Below are 19,194 nucleotides of genomic sequence, written 5' to 3' on the forward strand. Positions count from 1 at the left end.
GGTCAAAATATCTGTTTTTCTCTGAGACAACATTTTCAGATAAAAAGTCAAAAGCCGATGTTTCAATAAGAAATAACCTTAAAGAGAATGAAGTCATGGGCTGCGGGGGAGTGGCTATCACTGCCCCCTCACAGCAAGATGTCCGGTGTGGGCGGCCCTTCTGTGTGGAGTTCACACGTTCTCCCGTGGCGGCGTGGGTTCCTTCCACAGTCCAAAGACACGCTGCTCAGGTTAATTGGAGACTAACCGAGGTGTGAATGGCCGTCTGTCACTCTGTGTGCCCTCCAATGAACTGGGTGTATCCTGCCTTTGCCCAGCTGGGACCGGCTGCAGCCCCCCGTGACCCTGAATAGGATAAGCGGTTTCGGATAATGGAATGGAAAGAATGGAGTCACAACATTTTAAGAAAAGCCTGCCTTATAATCTGCTGCGCATGATGTTTTTGCTCTGTGCATTGCTGATATGGTCTCTCTCTCTCTCTCTCTCTCTCTCTCTCTCTCTCTCTCTCTCTCTCTCTCTCTCTCTCTCTCTCTCTCTCTATGTTGCCAAAGCTCTTGACATAATATTAGACACATTACAAATGAAATACACAGGTGTCATATGCAGAACAGCACATTACACCTTTGCACAGTTTAATCCAGTAACTTCCTGTTGTGGATCTATTAGTGACTGCAGATGCACATTCAGCTGCCAGAGGGGCTCTTGTCCCTTCGCCTAGAAGAACTGACAGTTCCTCCTCTGGGCTCAACATGAGAAAGGTGATGAGGTCCTTTGTTATTTGCCAGAAGTGGAAAGCTCTTAGTGCACAGAGCTTCTGACAGTGGAGGAGAAAGTGCATCTCTATCTCTACCTCTCACTTACCCGCTGGTCTCGGGGCGCCCATGTCTGTTTGCCCGTATCTGCCAGCTGTTCCTGCTCGTAAGACTTCTTCTTGATGAAGGTATGTCCATGGTTTTCGGGCCCTCTCGGGGTCTGCATTCGGGGCCTCCCTGCTTGTGCTGCTCCCTGCTTCGGGACACATCTTTTACCTTCCTTTTGACCTTTCTTTTTCCCTTATTTTCTTTCTTTTCGCTTTTCTTCCACTCCCTTAGGCAGCACCTTCAGTCCAACACCTCCTCTTCACCGAGAGAGTGAATCGATAGCACTCAGGTCTGGGCGGTGGAGGAGGCATCATCGATCGCTCAGTCTCACCGACTGCCCTTTCTCCGTCTCTCCAGTGAGCTGGAGGGCATGGAGTTTTAGGGCGGTTTCCATGTCAGGTGGACGTTTATCTAATGTTGTACCTCCAGAACTGTAGTGAGGCAAATTTACAACCTTTTCTCTTCAGATCTTACAATCCATCTCGCTATCAATCTATCTCATTGTTATTCTAATTCACGCTGTTATTTAAACCATTTATTTAAATAAGAAAACACTGTGAATGAGTCTCATGCAGCTGGTTATCACTGGATTGTTGCTGTTTTTACATGAGGCGTGGCTTCAGAATGTGTCATGAAAACGTGCAGGGCATCAGTTTCTTTGGCTGACATTAAAGTTTGATGTGGGTTTGAGGTAAAAGTGAGAAAGGAAGCCTGCTTAGGCAGGTAAACATGCATACTCTCATAACACAGAGTGTGCATGTATTATTCTGCAGATGTGCACGTTGGTCAGTTGACCTGCTAAATGGTGCGGCGTACTCTTAAACACTCGGTTCATGGCTTGTGAGCTGGGCCTCATTTAAAGGGCCAGTGTGCAGCATTTTGGGAGGTCTGTGTGCCAAAAGGGAATATTTTAACAATTAAGTTTTCACCTGAAAATGAAATGGTAAAAGTATTTGTATTTTAGCGCTTTTCTAGTCTTCTGACCACTCCAAAATAAGAATTATTTTTCTGACACTTAGAATGAGCCGTTCGGTCATATGACGTGATCCGTCTTGTGTTTGTATGACCCATCCATCCACCCCGGCCTCAGCTCCTCCCAATTCAATTCATCCACCCATCCATTATTCGTAATTGCTTGTCGCTGGAGGGCGGGAGCCGATCCCAGCTGACATTAGGTGAATGCAGGGAACCCTGGACAGGTTGCCAGCCTATCACAGGGCTGTCACATAGAGACAGGCTACCACTCACGCTCATCAATTAATGAAACGGCATGTCTTTGGACTGTGGGAGGAAGCCGGAGAATCCGGAGAGAACGTACAAACTCCACATAGAAGGGCCGCCCAGCCCGTTCAATTTGATTTGGTTTAGTTAATTTGGTTTAGTATAGGAGGGATCCCTCTCTCAGGATTAATAATGTCATGTTTACAGAATAAACAACATAATAAAAGAACAATACAGACAATCTATGTGATAGAAATGAATGATACACATAATGAGAGTAGTAATAGCAGTACTAGCACTAATAATAGCAGAAGTCATAATGAAAATATGATTACAATTAATTATGACAGCAGCAGTGTGAATAATAATAGAATGGTAATGATAATAAAATCAGTAATAGTAGCAGTAATAGTACTAATGACTAATAATAAGAGTAGTAGCAGTGAATGTCAGGCAGGGCCAAGGCAGGAGGCAGGACCAGGGTCCAGATACAACCACAATCCATGGAAACCTGTGAGGTGAGAACGTGTCACAACCGTCACTAGACGGTAGTGCTTTTATTCTTGTTGTCTTGTCACTTCCTGTTTTACTTTGAAATCATCCTCCTGTGTCATGTCTGCTGTCTTTACTTCCTCATATGTGATTACCTTTCCCTGCCCTGATGTGTTTCACCTGTGTCTCGTTAACTCCCCTCCCAGTGTGTATATATACTCTGTGCTTCACTTGTCTCGTTGCCAGTTCGTTTTTCTTCACCTGTGAGTCAACTTACCAGCGTTTTTCCTGCCTGATATCCTGTTCTGATTCCTACGTCCCTTCGTTTCCGAGTAAGCCCGATCCCTGCCTGTACCTCTGCCGAGTTTGACTGCCTTCCTGTGAATGACCCTGGACTGTTTACGTTGACGATTCTACTCTCCCACAGCGGGTCAGAGCCTTGCCGACCGGCCTCAGTCCCTCCCCAGTTACATCGGGAGAACCTTCGGCGGTCCTTCTCCAGAGACTCTATCCTGTTGCAATATTACCTTTATCAATAAAGGAATCCTTGTGAACTTTACTCTCTGCCTCGGGTCGTGCATTTGGGTTCTTTCATTAGTGCTCCGGCGTGACAGAACGACTCCGGGGAAGAAGACAGTAATATGTTATAATGGTACATCAATTCATACAGATGAGAGAGAGAAGAGGAGCTCAGTGTATCCTAGAATGTAACCCCCCCCAGCAAATCTGAACCAGCCCTAACTATAAACCTGAGCCAGTCATAACTATAAACCTGAGCCAACCCTAACTATAAGAGTTATCAAAGAGGAAAGTCTTAAGATGCTTAAGGAGCTTGACAACTGAAGGCTCTGGTGATGTGATGACCAAAACCAACCAGACTCAGAAAACTGTTACGAGTTGGTTTCCTCCTTCCCGGAGAACAGCTGTTATCTTGGATTCAATGGCTTCCAACACGTTCACAGATTTTTCCCCAACCTCCTGTAGCATCATTTTGAGTTTTGCCAAAATAAGGATAAACCCAAAGCTCCTGTCACTCACACTATGCGCTGTCGGTCCTGAGCAGCATCTCCCCCAACAGAGGTATGGAGCCTCCTGAAGTTTGGCTTGTTTGGCTGTTCTTTGCGTTGTGCTGGGTGATAAGACTCAGTCCCGGGAGATTATTAAACCGGCTGGATGGCTGGATATCTGAAATTACCGATTTGCATAAGCAAATAAAATTACTATTCAATATTCCTGTCACATAGACGGTTTAAGACTTGGATATTTTTTCCTCCTGGTCCATATTACAGTCGTGTTGGATTTGCATTTGCTTCTCAAACTCTTCCAACCCCATGCAGCTTTTGATCCGATTTGCATCTTCTCAAATGTCATTAGTGTAGAATTAATAAAAATAACGGGGACAATGTTGGGTTGTGGTGGAGAACCACATAGATATATTAAAATAAAGAACATATCCCCATGTGAATACAGCTCAGTCTAGGTTTGGACACAGTTCCAGTGTGGTGCTTTGGTGCCACTTAGTGTCCAGACAGACGTAGGGCACCATGTACCAACCCAAACCCACCTCCATCTTTACATACTGTGGACACCATGCATTCCTCAAAGTGATTTTCACTGCACTCGCCTTTCACCATGAATTTGTGATTTTGTTTTGTCCTTATTCAAATGAGGCGCTAAATTCTCCTGTCTAATCCGTTTTAGCTAATATTAGCACACAAGCCCAAGCAGTAAAAGTGTATGCATGCAGAGACACTGCTTAAACTATATTTAGGAGGATATACGCCCTGCTCTGGGTAATAACCCAGAAATATGACTGAGAACACACACCCACGTACAATAAGACATGCACAATCATTTAACACACTTGCTTTTGCTTTCTCAGCAAGACTTTGTCAAACGAGGTACAAAACTGCTGAGGAAAGGGTGTGCTGTGTTTCAGGTCTTTATCATGGCTCATACGTTATATGTCGATGGGAGTCATAACCTTTCCTTCTCACATCTCCATATAGTGTGATATCAGCACTGAGCAGCAACTTCTATTTCTGTTATGCATCACTGGGGCACTTTGGTGTGGCTCTCTGTAAAACCTCTGCATGTACACTTTATTGACTAAGAAGACTCATTTCACGCCTCTGAACGCTGCTCTACTTTCTCTTCTCAGCGAACAAGTTTATTCTGGAGATGGAGGGTTGTGTCAGTTGCTGAAGAAACAGACTGAACAGATGTGCCACGGTTAAAGTGTGAGACCGGACAAGACCCGTGTTTTTATTATACGCTAGATAATAAAAATAAATGTATAGAAAAAGACTTTGGACAACTCAAAAGTCCGTGTCGAATTAGATTTGTCGATGAAGCTGCATGTCATACCCGACCTAATGGTGCCATCGAGTATGTTGGATGTCAGCGTTTCTGAACCATAAATGGCTCTCATAAATATGTTTCGCAGGGTGCCGAGTGGTTAACGTGAAATGACTGGTTCAGTTAAGGTTATGGTCATAAAAAAGATTGTGGTTTGTATTCCAATAGTGACGTAAAATAACGCAGCGTAACTCCCCCAAAACAGTGACCACCGGCCTTTTCCCCCCAGAGGATTATATAGCGCGACATTCTGCAATAAGCAACACAACGTTACATAACTAGTGTAAAGTCAGACATTCAACGTGTCCATGGTTTGCAGGAATGTGCAATGCCAGCATTTTTTCCTGGAGACTGGGCTGTTAATCCATAACAGCAAAAAATTAAGTTTGGCACAAGTGTTTTCCTTTGACTTTGTGGAATACTTAACCAAAGAAATGTCTGATCATACATGTTGGAAAATAAAGTTGTTCAAAATCATAGTCATATAACAATAAAAGATTGCTCCATTACTCCAAAGGTTCTCCATTCAAACTCCTACTTAAGTAGATACAAGTACAATAGTATCAGCTGAATGTTACATTGGGAACTTCTACTTTATACTTCTAATCCACTTCAACTAGGGATTCAGTTCCTGTTATGGCTGAGGGAAATTGGATACATGTTTCTCAACAGCTTAGTTACTTTGCTGATTATGATTGTACACACAAAACACTTGATACATTTGTTTTGCCACCAGGACACAGCCAAAAGAAAACAAGATGAGTGATGGGGAACATTGTTCAAGGGAGAACGCGGAACAAGGAACTCGAGGCACCGTGGCACTTTTGTTGGAGCTTTGTTGGACCAGTGCCACGTGAGGATACATTTCTTCAGGCGTATTGTTGTCACGCTCTTTCTACTGCCGAGCTCCTCCCACTGGGCGGTGGCACTTCAGGGCCTCTCGTTCCACGTGTGCCATTACATGGCTGCAGGCTTTCATCTGCAACGGAGCGACGCTTCCCAGAGGAGCGTTTACGAGATCTCAGGAAACACTTGCAGCGCCCGCCAGCTCTTAGAATGCTGTGCACCGTATTTACAGTGCACAAGAATGCACCTCTCTTTTTGGTTTCCCGAGGCCTTATCCTTACGTACCTTTACGTACCGACATCCTTAGCGACATTTCTATGGTTGCAAAAAAAACGGCTAACTCTACAATTCAGAGTACCACATCTGCATTCATGGATTTGCAGCTTGTCAGACTATTGTTACATGTTTCACAACAACTTTGTTACTTTGCTGACTGTGATTATGACGCAAAACGCACAATAAATAAATAGTATGTATCATTATAGATATAACTAATGAGCTCCACATTGAAGAGACTTAAGTAAATGTAGGTATACACTTCTGTACTTTTACGTACGTAAGCTTGCCGATGCAGGACTTTTATTTTTGAGAGGTTTTACTCACTAATAAAGAGTACGTTAAGACAAGTATGTTATCAAAGTGACAAGTGTATGTTTAAAGAGTAGAGTTATGCAAAGGTGTGTAACTGTAAGAACTTGTCCTGGGGATGTAAGTGTCTGAGTCAGTGTGGGGCCCGGACTTTATTAATGGGCCCAACAGCTGACAGGAAGAAGCGGTATATGTGGCGTGAGGTAAAATCCTGGGTACTGGAGGCGAACAAGTCCTGGAGGGGTGTTGCATCAGCCTTACTGATGGTCCAAGAGTCAGAGACGTGTTTCCCAGCTTCAAATGCTGCTTCCTGTCAGACAGGAAGTCTGTGAGCCATTTGCAAGTGGAGTCGGGCACGTGCAGCTGGGAGAGGTCTTACTTCAGCCAATCAGACATCTCGTACCTGCTGCTGCCCCGTATGTGCACACAGAATGTTGAGGACCCGGCTCCACCTTCCACTTCAGCATCAGACTGCTTCTTCAACTCCATCCTGCTGGAGTGCTCCCTCCCCTCCCCCCCTCCTTCTGCCTTCTTTCACACTAAACAGAGGGAAGAGAGAGAAGTAAAACATAGATGTTCAACACAACTGAACACATAGTCTATTTCCACATCTCTCTATAGAATGAACACATAATGGTTTATGAGAAAACTATGTTTATGAGGTTCAACCATGTGATTTGACAGTTGTGTTAAGGCAGACTTGGTCTGAAATCGCAAACTTTAGGGGAGTGCCCCAAAATATAATATGTTCATTATTGCAAATACAGGCTAAACAAATCAAAGATGTGTATTATTTTTTGTGGAAGCGATACAAGAATGTTTTTTAATGCAAAAATTGAATTAACCTTTTCAATCTCCTTTAGCGAAAACAAATGCGATGTGAGACACTTAAATGTCTTTAGGCATTTATTAAACAGAAACTTGGAATTATTCAAGGTCACACTTCTACTGTAGGTCACACTGCAGTAGAGGGTTAAAACAGATGTGATTCAACTTAAATAATAGTTACATGGAGCACACAACAGAGTTACAATTAGTCACTCAGAGCGGTGTAACTGTGCAAGTACTGTTTGATAATTAATAACAAATTAATATGTGACAATAATGTACAGGCCATAAGATGTATATGTTTCAAAATAAGACACTAGTTAAGTCATTATCTGGCATGGCAATTGAGAATAGATAAGTTAAATTAAATGATTTTAGTTGACCAAAAAAGTGCTAATCTTATCAAATAACATTGTATTTTGCTGTATGTGGAGCATCTGTTCTAAGTATTCAGGATGTTTTTGTTTCCCCTGCTTGCCTTGTTTCCTTTGCTTCTGTTGCCCAACATTATGAGGTAAACATACTGTACATTGACATTGAAAACAAACCTTGAACAACTCCTGCTTCTTTGAAAGCACGGTTGTGTTGCTGGAGTTAATGAATAATTAACAGTATAAAGCTCTGGATCATGACACTACCGACCCTTCACCTGGTTATGTAACGGCTTTAGAACATCAGTTTGGCCTCAACAAACTCAATATCAGATTTTTAAAAACAGCAACCCGGGATCATAGAAAACAATAATTTACAGGAAGCAGTGTTAAATGACAGAATGCAAGTTTATGACAACTTTACTATATTTATAATTGGGAATCTTGGCTTTACATTCAAGCAGTACTTCCCCACAGTTATATAAGAAAGAAAGAAAGAACGTGACGCACATAAAGATGACTATGGGAAATATATTTCCATCGGTCATCAGTGAGAATGATTTGTATTTATTTTTGTAATAATCAGTAACATCTAAAATACAGATGACACCTCTCCCAAATAGAACCTTTGTATGAAGAAAAAAAAAAGATGATGATGATTCTTTAGGTTAACAGAGCCCATCTAGGACATGCTGTTCTTTTGGATTTACGGGACCAGTTTCCAGGGAAAGGCCATGCAGTTTAAAAAGAAACCTCGTGCGTGCTTCTGACGTCACGCCGTCATTCCTGTCTACCAAACGAGCTGGTCGCTGATTGGGTACTGTAACGCCCTCTTCTCGCAGGTTACCGCCTCTTTGGTAATATCGTCAGTGCGGCTCGAGCCACTGGTGGCGAGATGGGGATCACGGTTTTTAAAATTACTTTAATTTTAGACTTAAAATTCCGTTTGCAAAGGAAAATAAAACAGTGACGTATATTTCCCACGAGGCCACTTCACTTCGTACAGAAGGCAGTGAGCTCTAACGTGTTCCTGTGCCATCGGTACGGCGTCATGGACGAGACCATCTTCGGCTCAACCCTCAATTGCCGAACTTCCGTGACTCACGAGAAGAGTGATGTAACTTTTTGCCGGTACCGGCTTTCTGTTACCTTCCAATGCACGGCGACAAAAAGTGAAGTTACACCTGTGAGTCGCGTGGAAGAAGGACATTCTCAAGCTTTCCGTTCAATACATGTATCGGTTCTTTTAGTAGAGGCGAAAGAAGAGCGGCACGGTGCCCCCGGAACTGGCACTTATTTCTCCGGTACACTCGGTACAGTAAGGAATGAATCCGTCTCGTCGCTGTTCGGCTTTTCTGAGCCAGCTGTGCGTGTCCTCCTCGCGAGGGGGGCCGACAGCAAGGAGGCCCTTCTCACCAGCAGCAGTCTCAGCACCGACGGGAACACGCTGCTGTCACCCTGGAGGAGGAGGAGGAGGAGGAGGAGGAGGAGGAGGAGGAGGAGGAGGAGGAGGAGGGGGGGTCAAAGGGACCTGTCCCCAGCTGAAGCCGAACGGGACACCTGTCACCGGGGCAGCACCAGGTACTGTACTCGTCAGTATTTCATCCAGCGGTACATCTTCGTCTTCTTTGACTCGAACTGTGGTACAAACCTACTCCTTCTTTTTTATTATATATTTTGATAAACTAAGTGTGAAATATTGACACAAGCTGAGTTGTATTTGTTGTAATCAGCAAAGCTCTTCATAATTACCCTAATTATTAAACGGAGTTGCGTTGTTGTGTGGGGGCGACTTTTTTTGATGGTGATGCATCTTCAACAGAAGGCTGGTTCTGAGGTGGTTGTTCTCCCCTCAGGACTACTTCCTCTCCACAGAGGGCCTCTGCCCCATATGTAGTCTGGACCTGTAGAAACTAATAAGCATCGCAACCAAACGCCTCCGAGGGGAACCAGTACGGGACTGGTTGGACACGACTCTTGGGAACAGTTGCAGTGTGTTTCCACACAGGACCCAGTACTCCTTTTCAAATAGGTCTTCTGGACAGCTTGAGCGGAGAGCTACGTTTGCACAGCATTTGTTCCCGACCCCGAAGATGTCTAGATATCTAAATATCTAGATATCTAAATATATATCTAAATATATATCTATATATATATATATATATATATATATATATATATATATATATATATATATATATATATATATATATATATATAAAGATAAGCCAAGACATTGATTGATCCTCCATTGATCCCGCAAGAGGTCAATAGCGATCACAAAGGTTGTGTCCGGATGACGTCCACAAATGCTGTTTTTTGTTATTTACGTATCATTACGTAAAGTGTTGTTTGTTTTTTTCAAATGATTCTGGCAGGTTTTCTGTCATGTGACCCCATTCAAAACACTTCACCATATGCGCAAAGCCAGATTGTCATCTACTCGTGTTCCAGCCTCCGTATCCTTCATCATCATCATCGCCGCATCATTGCCTCAAAAGCCCTCCGCCCAACGTGGTTGTCAAGCGACCACGACTGGCAAGCGGGATAGCCGTGTTAGCTAGCTCAACGTAGACGGCACCTGAAGCTTTCGCGATTGGGAGGAAGTAGCTGATCCAACTGTCAGTACTTGAACGCAATGCTTCAAAGCTTGTTGACCGCTCGATGCTGAAGAAGAATAAATATGACCAGAACTCTGGTTGTACGCCTGTGCAGACCAAAAGGGCATGAAAAGAAACTTCACGACTATATGCTGGCAGGGATAGACCCAATTGCGAGAGCTCTGAGAGGTCAAAGTCTCTACTACCACGTATGTTGACACATGTCTGTGGAGTCTATTCCGTGAAGAAGAACAAAGGCACACAACAGAAAGCCTGCACTCCAAGTAAACCCACGGTGGACAAGTGTGTGGCCAAGATGTTTTTTCTAGGCACCGTCAGTTTTTGGAATGAGCTCTTCTTGTTTTGGTCGGGCGTAGTTTGAGAGAGCTTCCACATGTTGTGCCCAAGTCGCCTTGAAGTAAAACAACTGTTCATTTCAACTATTTTTACGAGAATCAACGATATAGAAAAAAGGCAAACGATCTATTGTTTGACAAATATGTGGTAAATTAACTTGCATATAGCTCCTTTTCTAGCGTTTACTAAAATTGCTTTCCTTTCTTTAGCCACGGTGCTGCTTAGAAACCACTTCTGTATATCCCTTCTCTAAAACTGAGATACAGGATGTTCTTGATGTTCTTAAGCAGTTCCCTCTGTCTGGTAATCTGTTCAAGCAGCCTCGGGTTCCCTTCCTGACACTGCAAACTGTGACACTGCACTTCTTCACAGGCTGAGAGGACCGGGAGGAAATCAAGAGCCTCACCTGGTGGTAATGATGAGTTAATGCAGCCTCCATACGCAAACCACCAGATTGCATTTCAAAGGCCTCGTTTCTCTCAAGATCAGAAACAAAGCAGCAGCAGACACTGTATGGACACGGACAGCCGACTCAAGGTCACACAAGGACATGGGTCAAAGTGATGGAACGATTTGACGTTACACTGGGTTTGATATTGTTTCATTCAATATTAATCAAAACTTGAAATGGCAAACTTGGCAAACCGTTGTTTATTTAATCATCCAGCTGCTGCAGAGCAACATTAGCATTAATTTGGAGTTGCTTCTGTGTCCCTCTGATGACTGTTTGTTCTCTAGTAAATCCCCAGAGAAATATGATTCCCGCTCATGCTCTCCATCCGTTGTCCCCCACTACTAGTATATATATATTGGAGATACACAATCAAAACATCTGTTGCAGCTGAGGTTAATTACACCTCCTTCCAGCACCGTTCCCATAACCACTCCCCCCTCTGCAGCTGAGCCTCACCACTCCCCACCACAACAAGGTCTGTCTCTCTATGCCTAGTTTACACTGCGCCACCAACTCTCCATTTCCCGACTAAAACACCAGATCAGACGCAGATCGGTGCTTCGAGGCCTCCTCCGCGCTCAGAGAGTTGTACACATGACATCTATTGCTTCTGTCCATCCGGGGAGAGGGATCCTCCTCTGTTGCTCTCCTGAAGGTTTCTTCCCTTTTTCCCTGTCAAAGGTTATTTTTGGGGAGTTTTTCCTGATTCGATGTGAGGTCCTGGGACAGGGATGTCGTATGTGTACAGATTGTAAAGCCCTCTGAGGCAAATTTGTAATTTGTGATATTGGGCTATACAAAATAAACTGAATTGAAATTGAATAGAGCTGCCCGATGCTCGCTCATCCAATTGACTGTTGGGACTTTGGAGATGGAATAAATAAAGTGGCCGATGTCTCCGATCCGTAATGATCACAGATGCGACCCCAAGAAATTTGAACTTAGTTAGGGGGCACTCTCAAAAATTGTCCTTTTGTTTTTTGTCTGCAGAAAAGTTGTTTTCTTGCCCAGAGGGAGATTGATGAATGTAAGGCCTTGTTTTGTTAACACTTGCCAAAGACAACATCGACGAGCAGGACTGGGTAGATAGCGGCTAATTAGAGAGCTGGCTGGCAACAGCTGCTGAAACCCAAGTGTAAGTATGTCAGAGTTTGGCTTTTACATTCGACAGGCAGCATTTCCAGTAAAAAGTGACACTTGTGACCTTCCTTTTAATTAAATCTTGAGCTTGATAAACTTGTGCTGGTGAATCGTGAGCCAGTCAGGAACCGTAGTTTGAGTCAAAGTCTTAAAGCAGGTCCAACCAGGTTGAAGGGTTGCCTATTTAAGTTATTGTGACAAGGAAATGGGTCAAGTCTCTCCTGTCATAGAGATGGTGAGGTCACGCACATGCTTGGACATCCTCACGTGGCCTGGGTCAGCAGCAAAATGGCACCTTAAATTAGCCTCTGTAACAGTCCCCGTGTTTCTCTGGAGGCTAAAACTCTTAATCTAACATGCAGGTCTTTACTGACCTCCATGTGTAATGGGATTGGGGGTCATGGATCAAGGGAGTGCATACTATATGTGTACATCAATCTATCAGGCCCATTATCTTCCACTCACAAGGGAAATCCTTTGAGTTAGCTCGGCAGTGTCGACACAACTAAAACAACTGGTCTGAGGTCTGTTTGTACCGAGCCCCAAGGAAGAGTGCAAACTGGTCCAAAAAGTTTAAACATGTACTGATGGCTGAATCCAGAGTCCTTTTCCTTCATGCATGAGAGCTGGGAGGCGGGGCTAAAGGAAACACTAGTTCGCTTGCTCTTCGGGCTCTAATGAATGTGGAAGATGGCCAGAAGATTTAAAGTCACATGTCTCCAATGCAACCCGTCATTCCTCTTTCACCCTGCACCACTTAATCTAATATTCCACTCTGGTATTTCAGGGAATTGTCTGGTGTTTGCACAGCAGAGGAGACCATGACCTGGAATTTCATCCGTCTGCGTAATCAGCACCACCCAGCACAGTCTGGCTCATTAAGTGTCCCAGCATGCATTTCACATCAGCTGAGAGGGGCAACAAAATAAAGATTTAGATTACAAATAAGATGTTTAGTTTGAATAGTTCCCTTTTAAGAGTTCTGCTGAGCAGGTGTATGTGGGGATCGAGTCCTACTGAACTACAGTGCGAGGCTTGGTGGTGATGAAGTGTTTTACTGAAGATAGACACGCTGCACTTGTTAGTAGAACCGGTAGTTTGTTTACAGTGAGACAGAGCCAGACTCTTTTCACTGTACTGGCTGGTGGCAACAAACACGCAAAGAGAATGCAGGCAGCAAGTCAGTGTTGACCGGCTCTCCGGTTCACTGCGTCTCCTCCCTGGTCTGCCTCAGACGCAGAGCTCTCATTCGTTTTCTTGAGGAAGAGGGCAGAGCCTTCTTGAATGGGCCGGTTCATCATGAGTCACATGAGTCACACTGTCCTTGCTGAGTCCAACAGACCGCCTGCTCGAAACTCCCACAAGGAAGGAGAGCAAGGGATGAGAGGAGGACGACGTTAGGGGGACAACCAGACAGAAAACGGTGTATCTATACGTACGTACGTACGTATGTGTGTGTGTGTGTGTGTGTGTGTGTGTGTGTGTCTGTGTGTCTGTGTCTGTGTGCAATTATCTGTTGGTGTTGAATCAGTTAAATCAAATCTGCAATTTGACTGATTATATTGTCATTGTGGAAACGCTCGGCATCCAGACATACCTACGTATGAAGTTGAAGTATGAGGCCGTTGTTACATCAGATGAGTTCTCCCCATTGCAGTGTTTTTCCGGCATCGTGAATTAAGATTATTGCTCTTGACAAAACTCGTGACGGGTGTCTTTGTGGAAAACTCATTTTCCAACGGGCTTTTTCCACCTGTTGGATTTCTGTCGTCCGTGACGGCAGCACCATTGCACCGCCGTGGTGCCGCTGGCATCATAATCGGCAGGAGTGAACCAGGAAGTGGCCTGGCAAAACTGCCAAAGAGGAAGAAAAGAGCCATCTGGGAGCCGGCCATGAAAGGAAAGGAATCAGGTCATTATTGGTCTTCTGCTCTAATGTTTTAATAAAACGTAATATTGACCGCTGCCCAGTTTAAGGAGCATGTTAGTAGGAACCATTATGGACACATTGTGTGTGTGTGTGTGTGTGTGTGTGTGTGTGTGTGTGTGTGTGTGTGTGTGTGTGTGTGTGTGTGTGTGTGTGTGTGTGTGTGTGTGTGTGTGTGTGTGTGTGTGTGTGTGTGTGTGTGTGTGTGTGTGTGTGTGTGTGTGTGTGTGTGTGTGTGTGTGTGTGTGTGTGTGTGTGTGTGTGTGTGTGTGTGTGTGTGTGAGATCAGGATGGTACCAGCTCCACCTCATTTTAGCTGGTAAAACCCTGCATTGTTGGCAGCAGGTGACTGTGTTTTAGTGGGAGGTTGGTCGTCGAGCTCGTAGTGCGTTTCAAGGAGATCAGTTGGTTGGGGGAAGGCTGACTGTTTAACTGGACTCTTCATTTCGATTGTCATGCCATGAAAACCCGTCGCTCACCGTGGCAGCTCTAAGTTCGGTGTTCCAAATATTTCCAGGCTCTTCCTCTACGGCTTACAACCTGCACAATAGTGAGCTTTATGTCTCAAAAGAAATCCCAGTTCTGGACCCTCATATCACAGGAAATAGAGCACACTGAGCCAAAAATATGATTAGTGAAGTAACCAGGTTAAGAGAAGAACAACCCACACTTTGTCTCTTTCTCTTCCCTCCATCCTCACACACCCACCCACACACACACACACACACACACACACACACACACACACACACACACACACACACACACACACACACACACGGCATGTGATAGCCCTGCCACCACTCAGCTTATTAAAACCCTGCCTACTTATTCAATGGCAGCATCTTCCTCCACGTCCTCCACACACTCGTACCCACCAAACACACACCTCCTCTGACCGCCCTGTCCCTCCCTTTCTCTCTGCACCCTTTTTTCCTTCCTGTTTGTTTCTCATATTGTTATATATGCAGATGGAGTGGTTTTACTTGCTGAAACAGGTTAGGGCTCTGCAGGTTATGAATGAACTTGTGCTGGAAATGGAGGCTTGTGATCAATCGAGACAAAACAGGAACAGGTAATAAAGTGGAGATCGTGACAATGTGAAAAGATATTTCATTGGGACATTGTGCGTGGCCATCCCGAGGTTAAAAGTTTGAAATCACTGTTCATTATCGAAAGGTTTGTCGTTCATTTTTATTAATCTAAGCAACGCTTGAATACAGCGGGATGCATTTCCTTAATGGACAAAAAGGGGTTTTGTAGACAATGGAAAGGTATCCAAATAAAAATCAGGAACCATTAAATATCATATTGGTTCCTAAAAAGTGAATACTTCTTATCTGTATACTGTACTCCAGTGAATTGAGTCGGTCTGAAATTTAATTTCAGGTCATGTGAAAGAGTCTTTGAGTAAAGCTTGAGGCCGGGTTTCCCTAAGTAGTGCTTGCAGCAAAGTCATCAAAAGACTTGAGGTCATCAGAGCAGTAAACTATATTTGTTTCATTCCCACAAAGGAGTCGCATGGACTTCATTCAGGGCGTAGCTACCCTATTGTATCACTTCCCTACATGGAGGTGCAGACGGCCTCTCTCATTGCAGCAGACTGGTTTTAGGGTGAGAGAGGTATAGGGTTGGACATGGTTTGGTTCAGGGGGATGTGGTTCGGGACCTCAATCTGAAGCTCGTGCCGTCTCCAATACTCACCCGGACAGACTTACTAATGTGTCACCAACAATAGATGCTGCCGAGGGATAAAACGCAGCACCATAGAATTCAAGCATCTTTAGAGTTGTTACTAGGACAACAGCACGTCTCCAGTGGAGCAACATTGGTCAAAGTCTACCTGCCGTGTCTCTCTGGTATTGAATGTGTGGTCATCGGTCTACCAGAGAGACAGTCTTTGTCTTTTGACAGTTGGGTTCCCAGCTAGCCGTTCATGTGAAGTCAGTACCCTTTTCTACCTTTTTGAATTTGCTGGATGGTTGACCTGTTCTGGTTAACCTCACAATCGGCACATCAGTGAGTCGTCGGAACAAGTTCTCAGTGTGTTCTGTAACTGACGAAGCAACCAAATAGCAACGAAACCTTTCGTCCTTCCCAAAGCGCTGACTGTTGTCTTTATTGATGTCGGTCCGCATGCAACTCGTCTTCCTGCCCGGTGGGCACCGTGGGGTAAAGGGTTGTTTCTTTATGGGTGCTATTTTGACACCAGAAATACTCTGGTTGATCTTTTTTGAATCCATCCATCCCATTCCCTTTCTCAATGTTGTTGTTTCCACAGCCACACAAAGCGTCTTTAATGACCACACGAATATTTCTCCCTTGTTTCCCCTCATCAGTTTGTCCGATGGGCGGCAGCAGCAGCAGGTTGTTTGGTACGTTGGCCCAGCCGGACCCGGACCCAGGGGAGAACCCAGATCAGGAAAGGGTCGAGAGCGACCCGGACCAGCTGCTCAGAGAGTGTGAAGAGGCCCTGCAGAGGCGTCCGGCCAGGCCACATCGGGATCTGGTCCGTCCCAGTGGCATGGTACCCTGCCACCACAAGCTCGACCCACCCATACGGATCATGCAGTGGAATATACTGGCACAAGGTGAGCTGCAGAAACCATGCTAGCAGCGTGGCTCTGTCTGTTAGTCTGTCAGTTCATTCATGGTCCCCAGAGGGTACAGCCAGCTGACGGAGGGGACCCCTTGACTTGTTCCATAGCGCCACTGTGAGGCTCACATTTATGGTTTGAAATTATGCTGAGCACTGCTGTGCCTAATATAGCCTGACTCAACCCGGGGTGATAACGAATGAGTTGAGCATAAACATGAACCTCTCTCTTTCCAGCTCTTGGTGAGGGGAAGGACGGCTTCATCCGCTGTCCACTGGACGCTCTCAACTGGCAGGAGAGGAAGTACCTGATCCTGGAGGAGATCCTCACCTACCGCCCAGACATTCTGTGCCTGCAGGAGGTGGATCACTACTATGACACCTTTCAGCCAATCATGGCCAGCCTCGGCTACCAAGGCAGCTTCATGGCCAAGCCCTGGTCTCCCTGTCTGGACGTGGAGCAGAATAACGGCCCGGACGGCTGCGCTCTGTTTTACCGCCGCTCACGCTTCTCCCTCCAGGCCACGGCTCATCTGCGGCTGTCGGCCATGATGCTGCCCACCAACCAGGTAGCCATCGTCCAGACGCTGAGGTGCCAAGGAACAGGCCGGCGGCTGTGCGTGGCTGTCACCCATCTGAAGGCACGTAGCGGCTGGGAGAGGCTGCGGAGCGCGCAGGGTGCCGACTTGCTGCAGAGCTTATGCAGCATAACGTCCCAAAGCGGCGGCGGGGAGTACGAGGCGGCGGCGGGCACCGTCCCCCTGGTCGTGTGCGGAGACTTCAACGCAGAGCCCTCGGAGGACGTTTACCGGCGGTTCAGCTCCTCTGCTCTCGGCCTGAACTCGGCGTACAAGCTGCTGAGCCTCGACGGGCAGACGGAGCCCGCCTATACCTCATGGAAGATCCGTCCCTCCGGAGAGAGCTGCAGCACTCTGGACTACATCTGGTACACCCGCGATGCTTTGAGTGTGCAGTGCCTGCTGGACATTCCCACAGAGGAGCAGATCGGCCCAGACCGCCTCCCCTCATACCACTACCCCTCTGACCATCTATCGCTGCTCTGTGATGTCAGCTTCAGGGAGGAGCCCCATAGACTGATGTAGGCTGCCAATCACAGCAGCCCTGGACCAATAGGAGCATTGAGTGAGAGGACTGTTTGACTGTCGAGCATCACTTCTGATGGAAAAACTACTTGTAGTTTGAGCAATAACTGGGATTTGATCCATTGACTTGTCAGTCTCCAGTTTCTTTACCCAAACGTCAGCTGAAATGGCAGCTGTGTGCTTCCTCTGCTGAACTCTTTGACCAACTGACTATTATTACATTAATTTATGACATTATTCTCTGTACTTTCTATCAGTTGGTTAAACAATAATCAACAATTACTCGTGTTTTTTCATTCATTATTTTGCATTTAAGTAATCTTTGACGGTTCTGCACTTAGACAATGTTGTTGCTGTGACTACAATGAGAAATGTTAATATATAGATATATATAAAAATAAAGTTATTATTTTTACTTTTTTTTATTCTTACTGATTTCCTATCTGAAGTCTTCTATTCATTCACTTATATTTTAAGTTATAAAGCCATAGTATATTATGTATATCTAATATAAATATAATACATTATATTGATATATATATATATATATATATATATATATATATATTATATCATGAAAAAATCATGTTATAAAAAGTGATATGAAGTCATAGTATTATAAAAAGTCAGTATGTCAGTCATAAAAAAAGTCTGTGTGATGTCATAAAATTATAGTATATGTAAAACGTGTATATATGTGTGTATATATATGTGTATATATATATATATATACATGTGTGTGTATATATATATATATATATATATATATACATGTATATGTATGTATGTGTATATATATATATATACATGTGTGTGTATATATATATATATATATATATATATATATATATATATACACACACACACACACATGTATATATATACATATATATATGCAGCTCAAATCAGACTGTCCACACATAGTCATAGTATGCTACGTCATAGTATGCTACGTGATAGTCATAGTATGCTACGTCATAGAGTCATAGTATACTATGTCATAGTCATAGTATATTACGTCATAGTTACTATGTCAGTCATAGTATATTACGTCAGTCATAGTATGCTATGTCATAGAGTCATAGTATGCTACATCAGTCATAGTATGCTACATCATAGTATGCTATGTCATAGAGTCATAGTATGCTACATCATAGTATGCTACGTCATAGTATGCTACATCATAGTCATAGTATGCTACATCAGTCATAGTATGCTACATCATAGTATGCTATGTCATAGAGTCATAGTATGCTACATCATAGTATGCTACGTCATAGTCATAGTATGCTATGTCATAGAGTCATAGTATGCTATGTCATAGAGTCATAGTATGCTATGTCAGAGTCATAGTATGCTATGTCATAGAGGCCATAGCATACTATGACTGTGACATAGCATACTATGACTGTGACATAGCATACTATGGTATGCTATGTCACAGTCATAGTAT

General features: G+C 44.3%; 1 protein-coding gene across 5 annotated transcripts; it reads left to right on the forward strand.

The window, feature by feature from the left end:
* Positions 1-8,434: 8,434 nt before the first annotated feature.
* nocta (nocturnin a) lies at positions 8,435-18,108 on the forward strand. Of its 5 annotated transcripts, none has more exons than XM_034543419.1 (5): positions 9,085-9,145; positions 10,894-11,109; positions 11,966-14,027; positions 16,382-16,633; positions 16,876-18,108. In XM_034543419.1, the coding sequence occupies exons 3-5, from the start codon at positions 14,009-14,011 to the stop codon at positions 17,739-17,741; spliced, it is 1,137 nt and encodes a 378-aa protein (XP_034399310.1). In that variant the 5' UTR covers positions 9,085-9,145; positions 10,894-11,109; positions 11,966-14,008; the 3' UTR covers positions 17,742-18,108. The 5 variants fall into 5 exon arrangements, with proteins under 5 accessions (XP_034399308.1, XP_034399310.1, XP_034399312.1 ...); XM_034543420.1 differs by lacking the exon at positions 9,085-9,145 and having other exon boundaries at positions 9,785-11,109; positions 11,966-12,110; positions 12,903-14,027; XM_034543421.1 differs by lacking the exon at positions 10,894-11,109 and having other exon boundaries at positions 9,092-9,145.
* The last annotated feature ends 1,086 nt before the right edge of the window (positions 18,109-19,194 follow it).

The sequence above is a fragment of the Cyclopterus lumpus genome, chromosome 10 (assembly GCF_009769545.1).
Source record: "Cyclopterus lumpus isolate fCycLum1 chromosome 10, fCycLum1.pri, whole genome shotgun sequence".
NCBI lineage: Eukaryota > Metazoa > Chordata > Actinopteri > Perciformes > Cyclopteridae > Cyclopterus > Cyclopterus lumpus.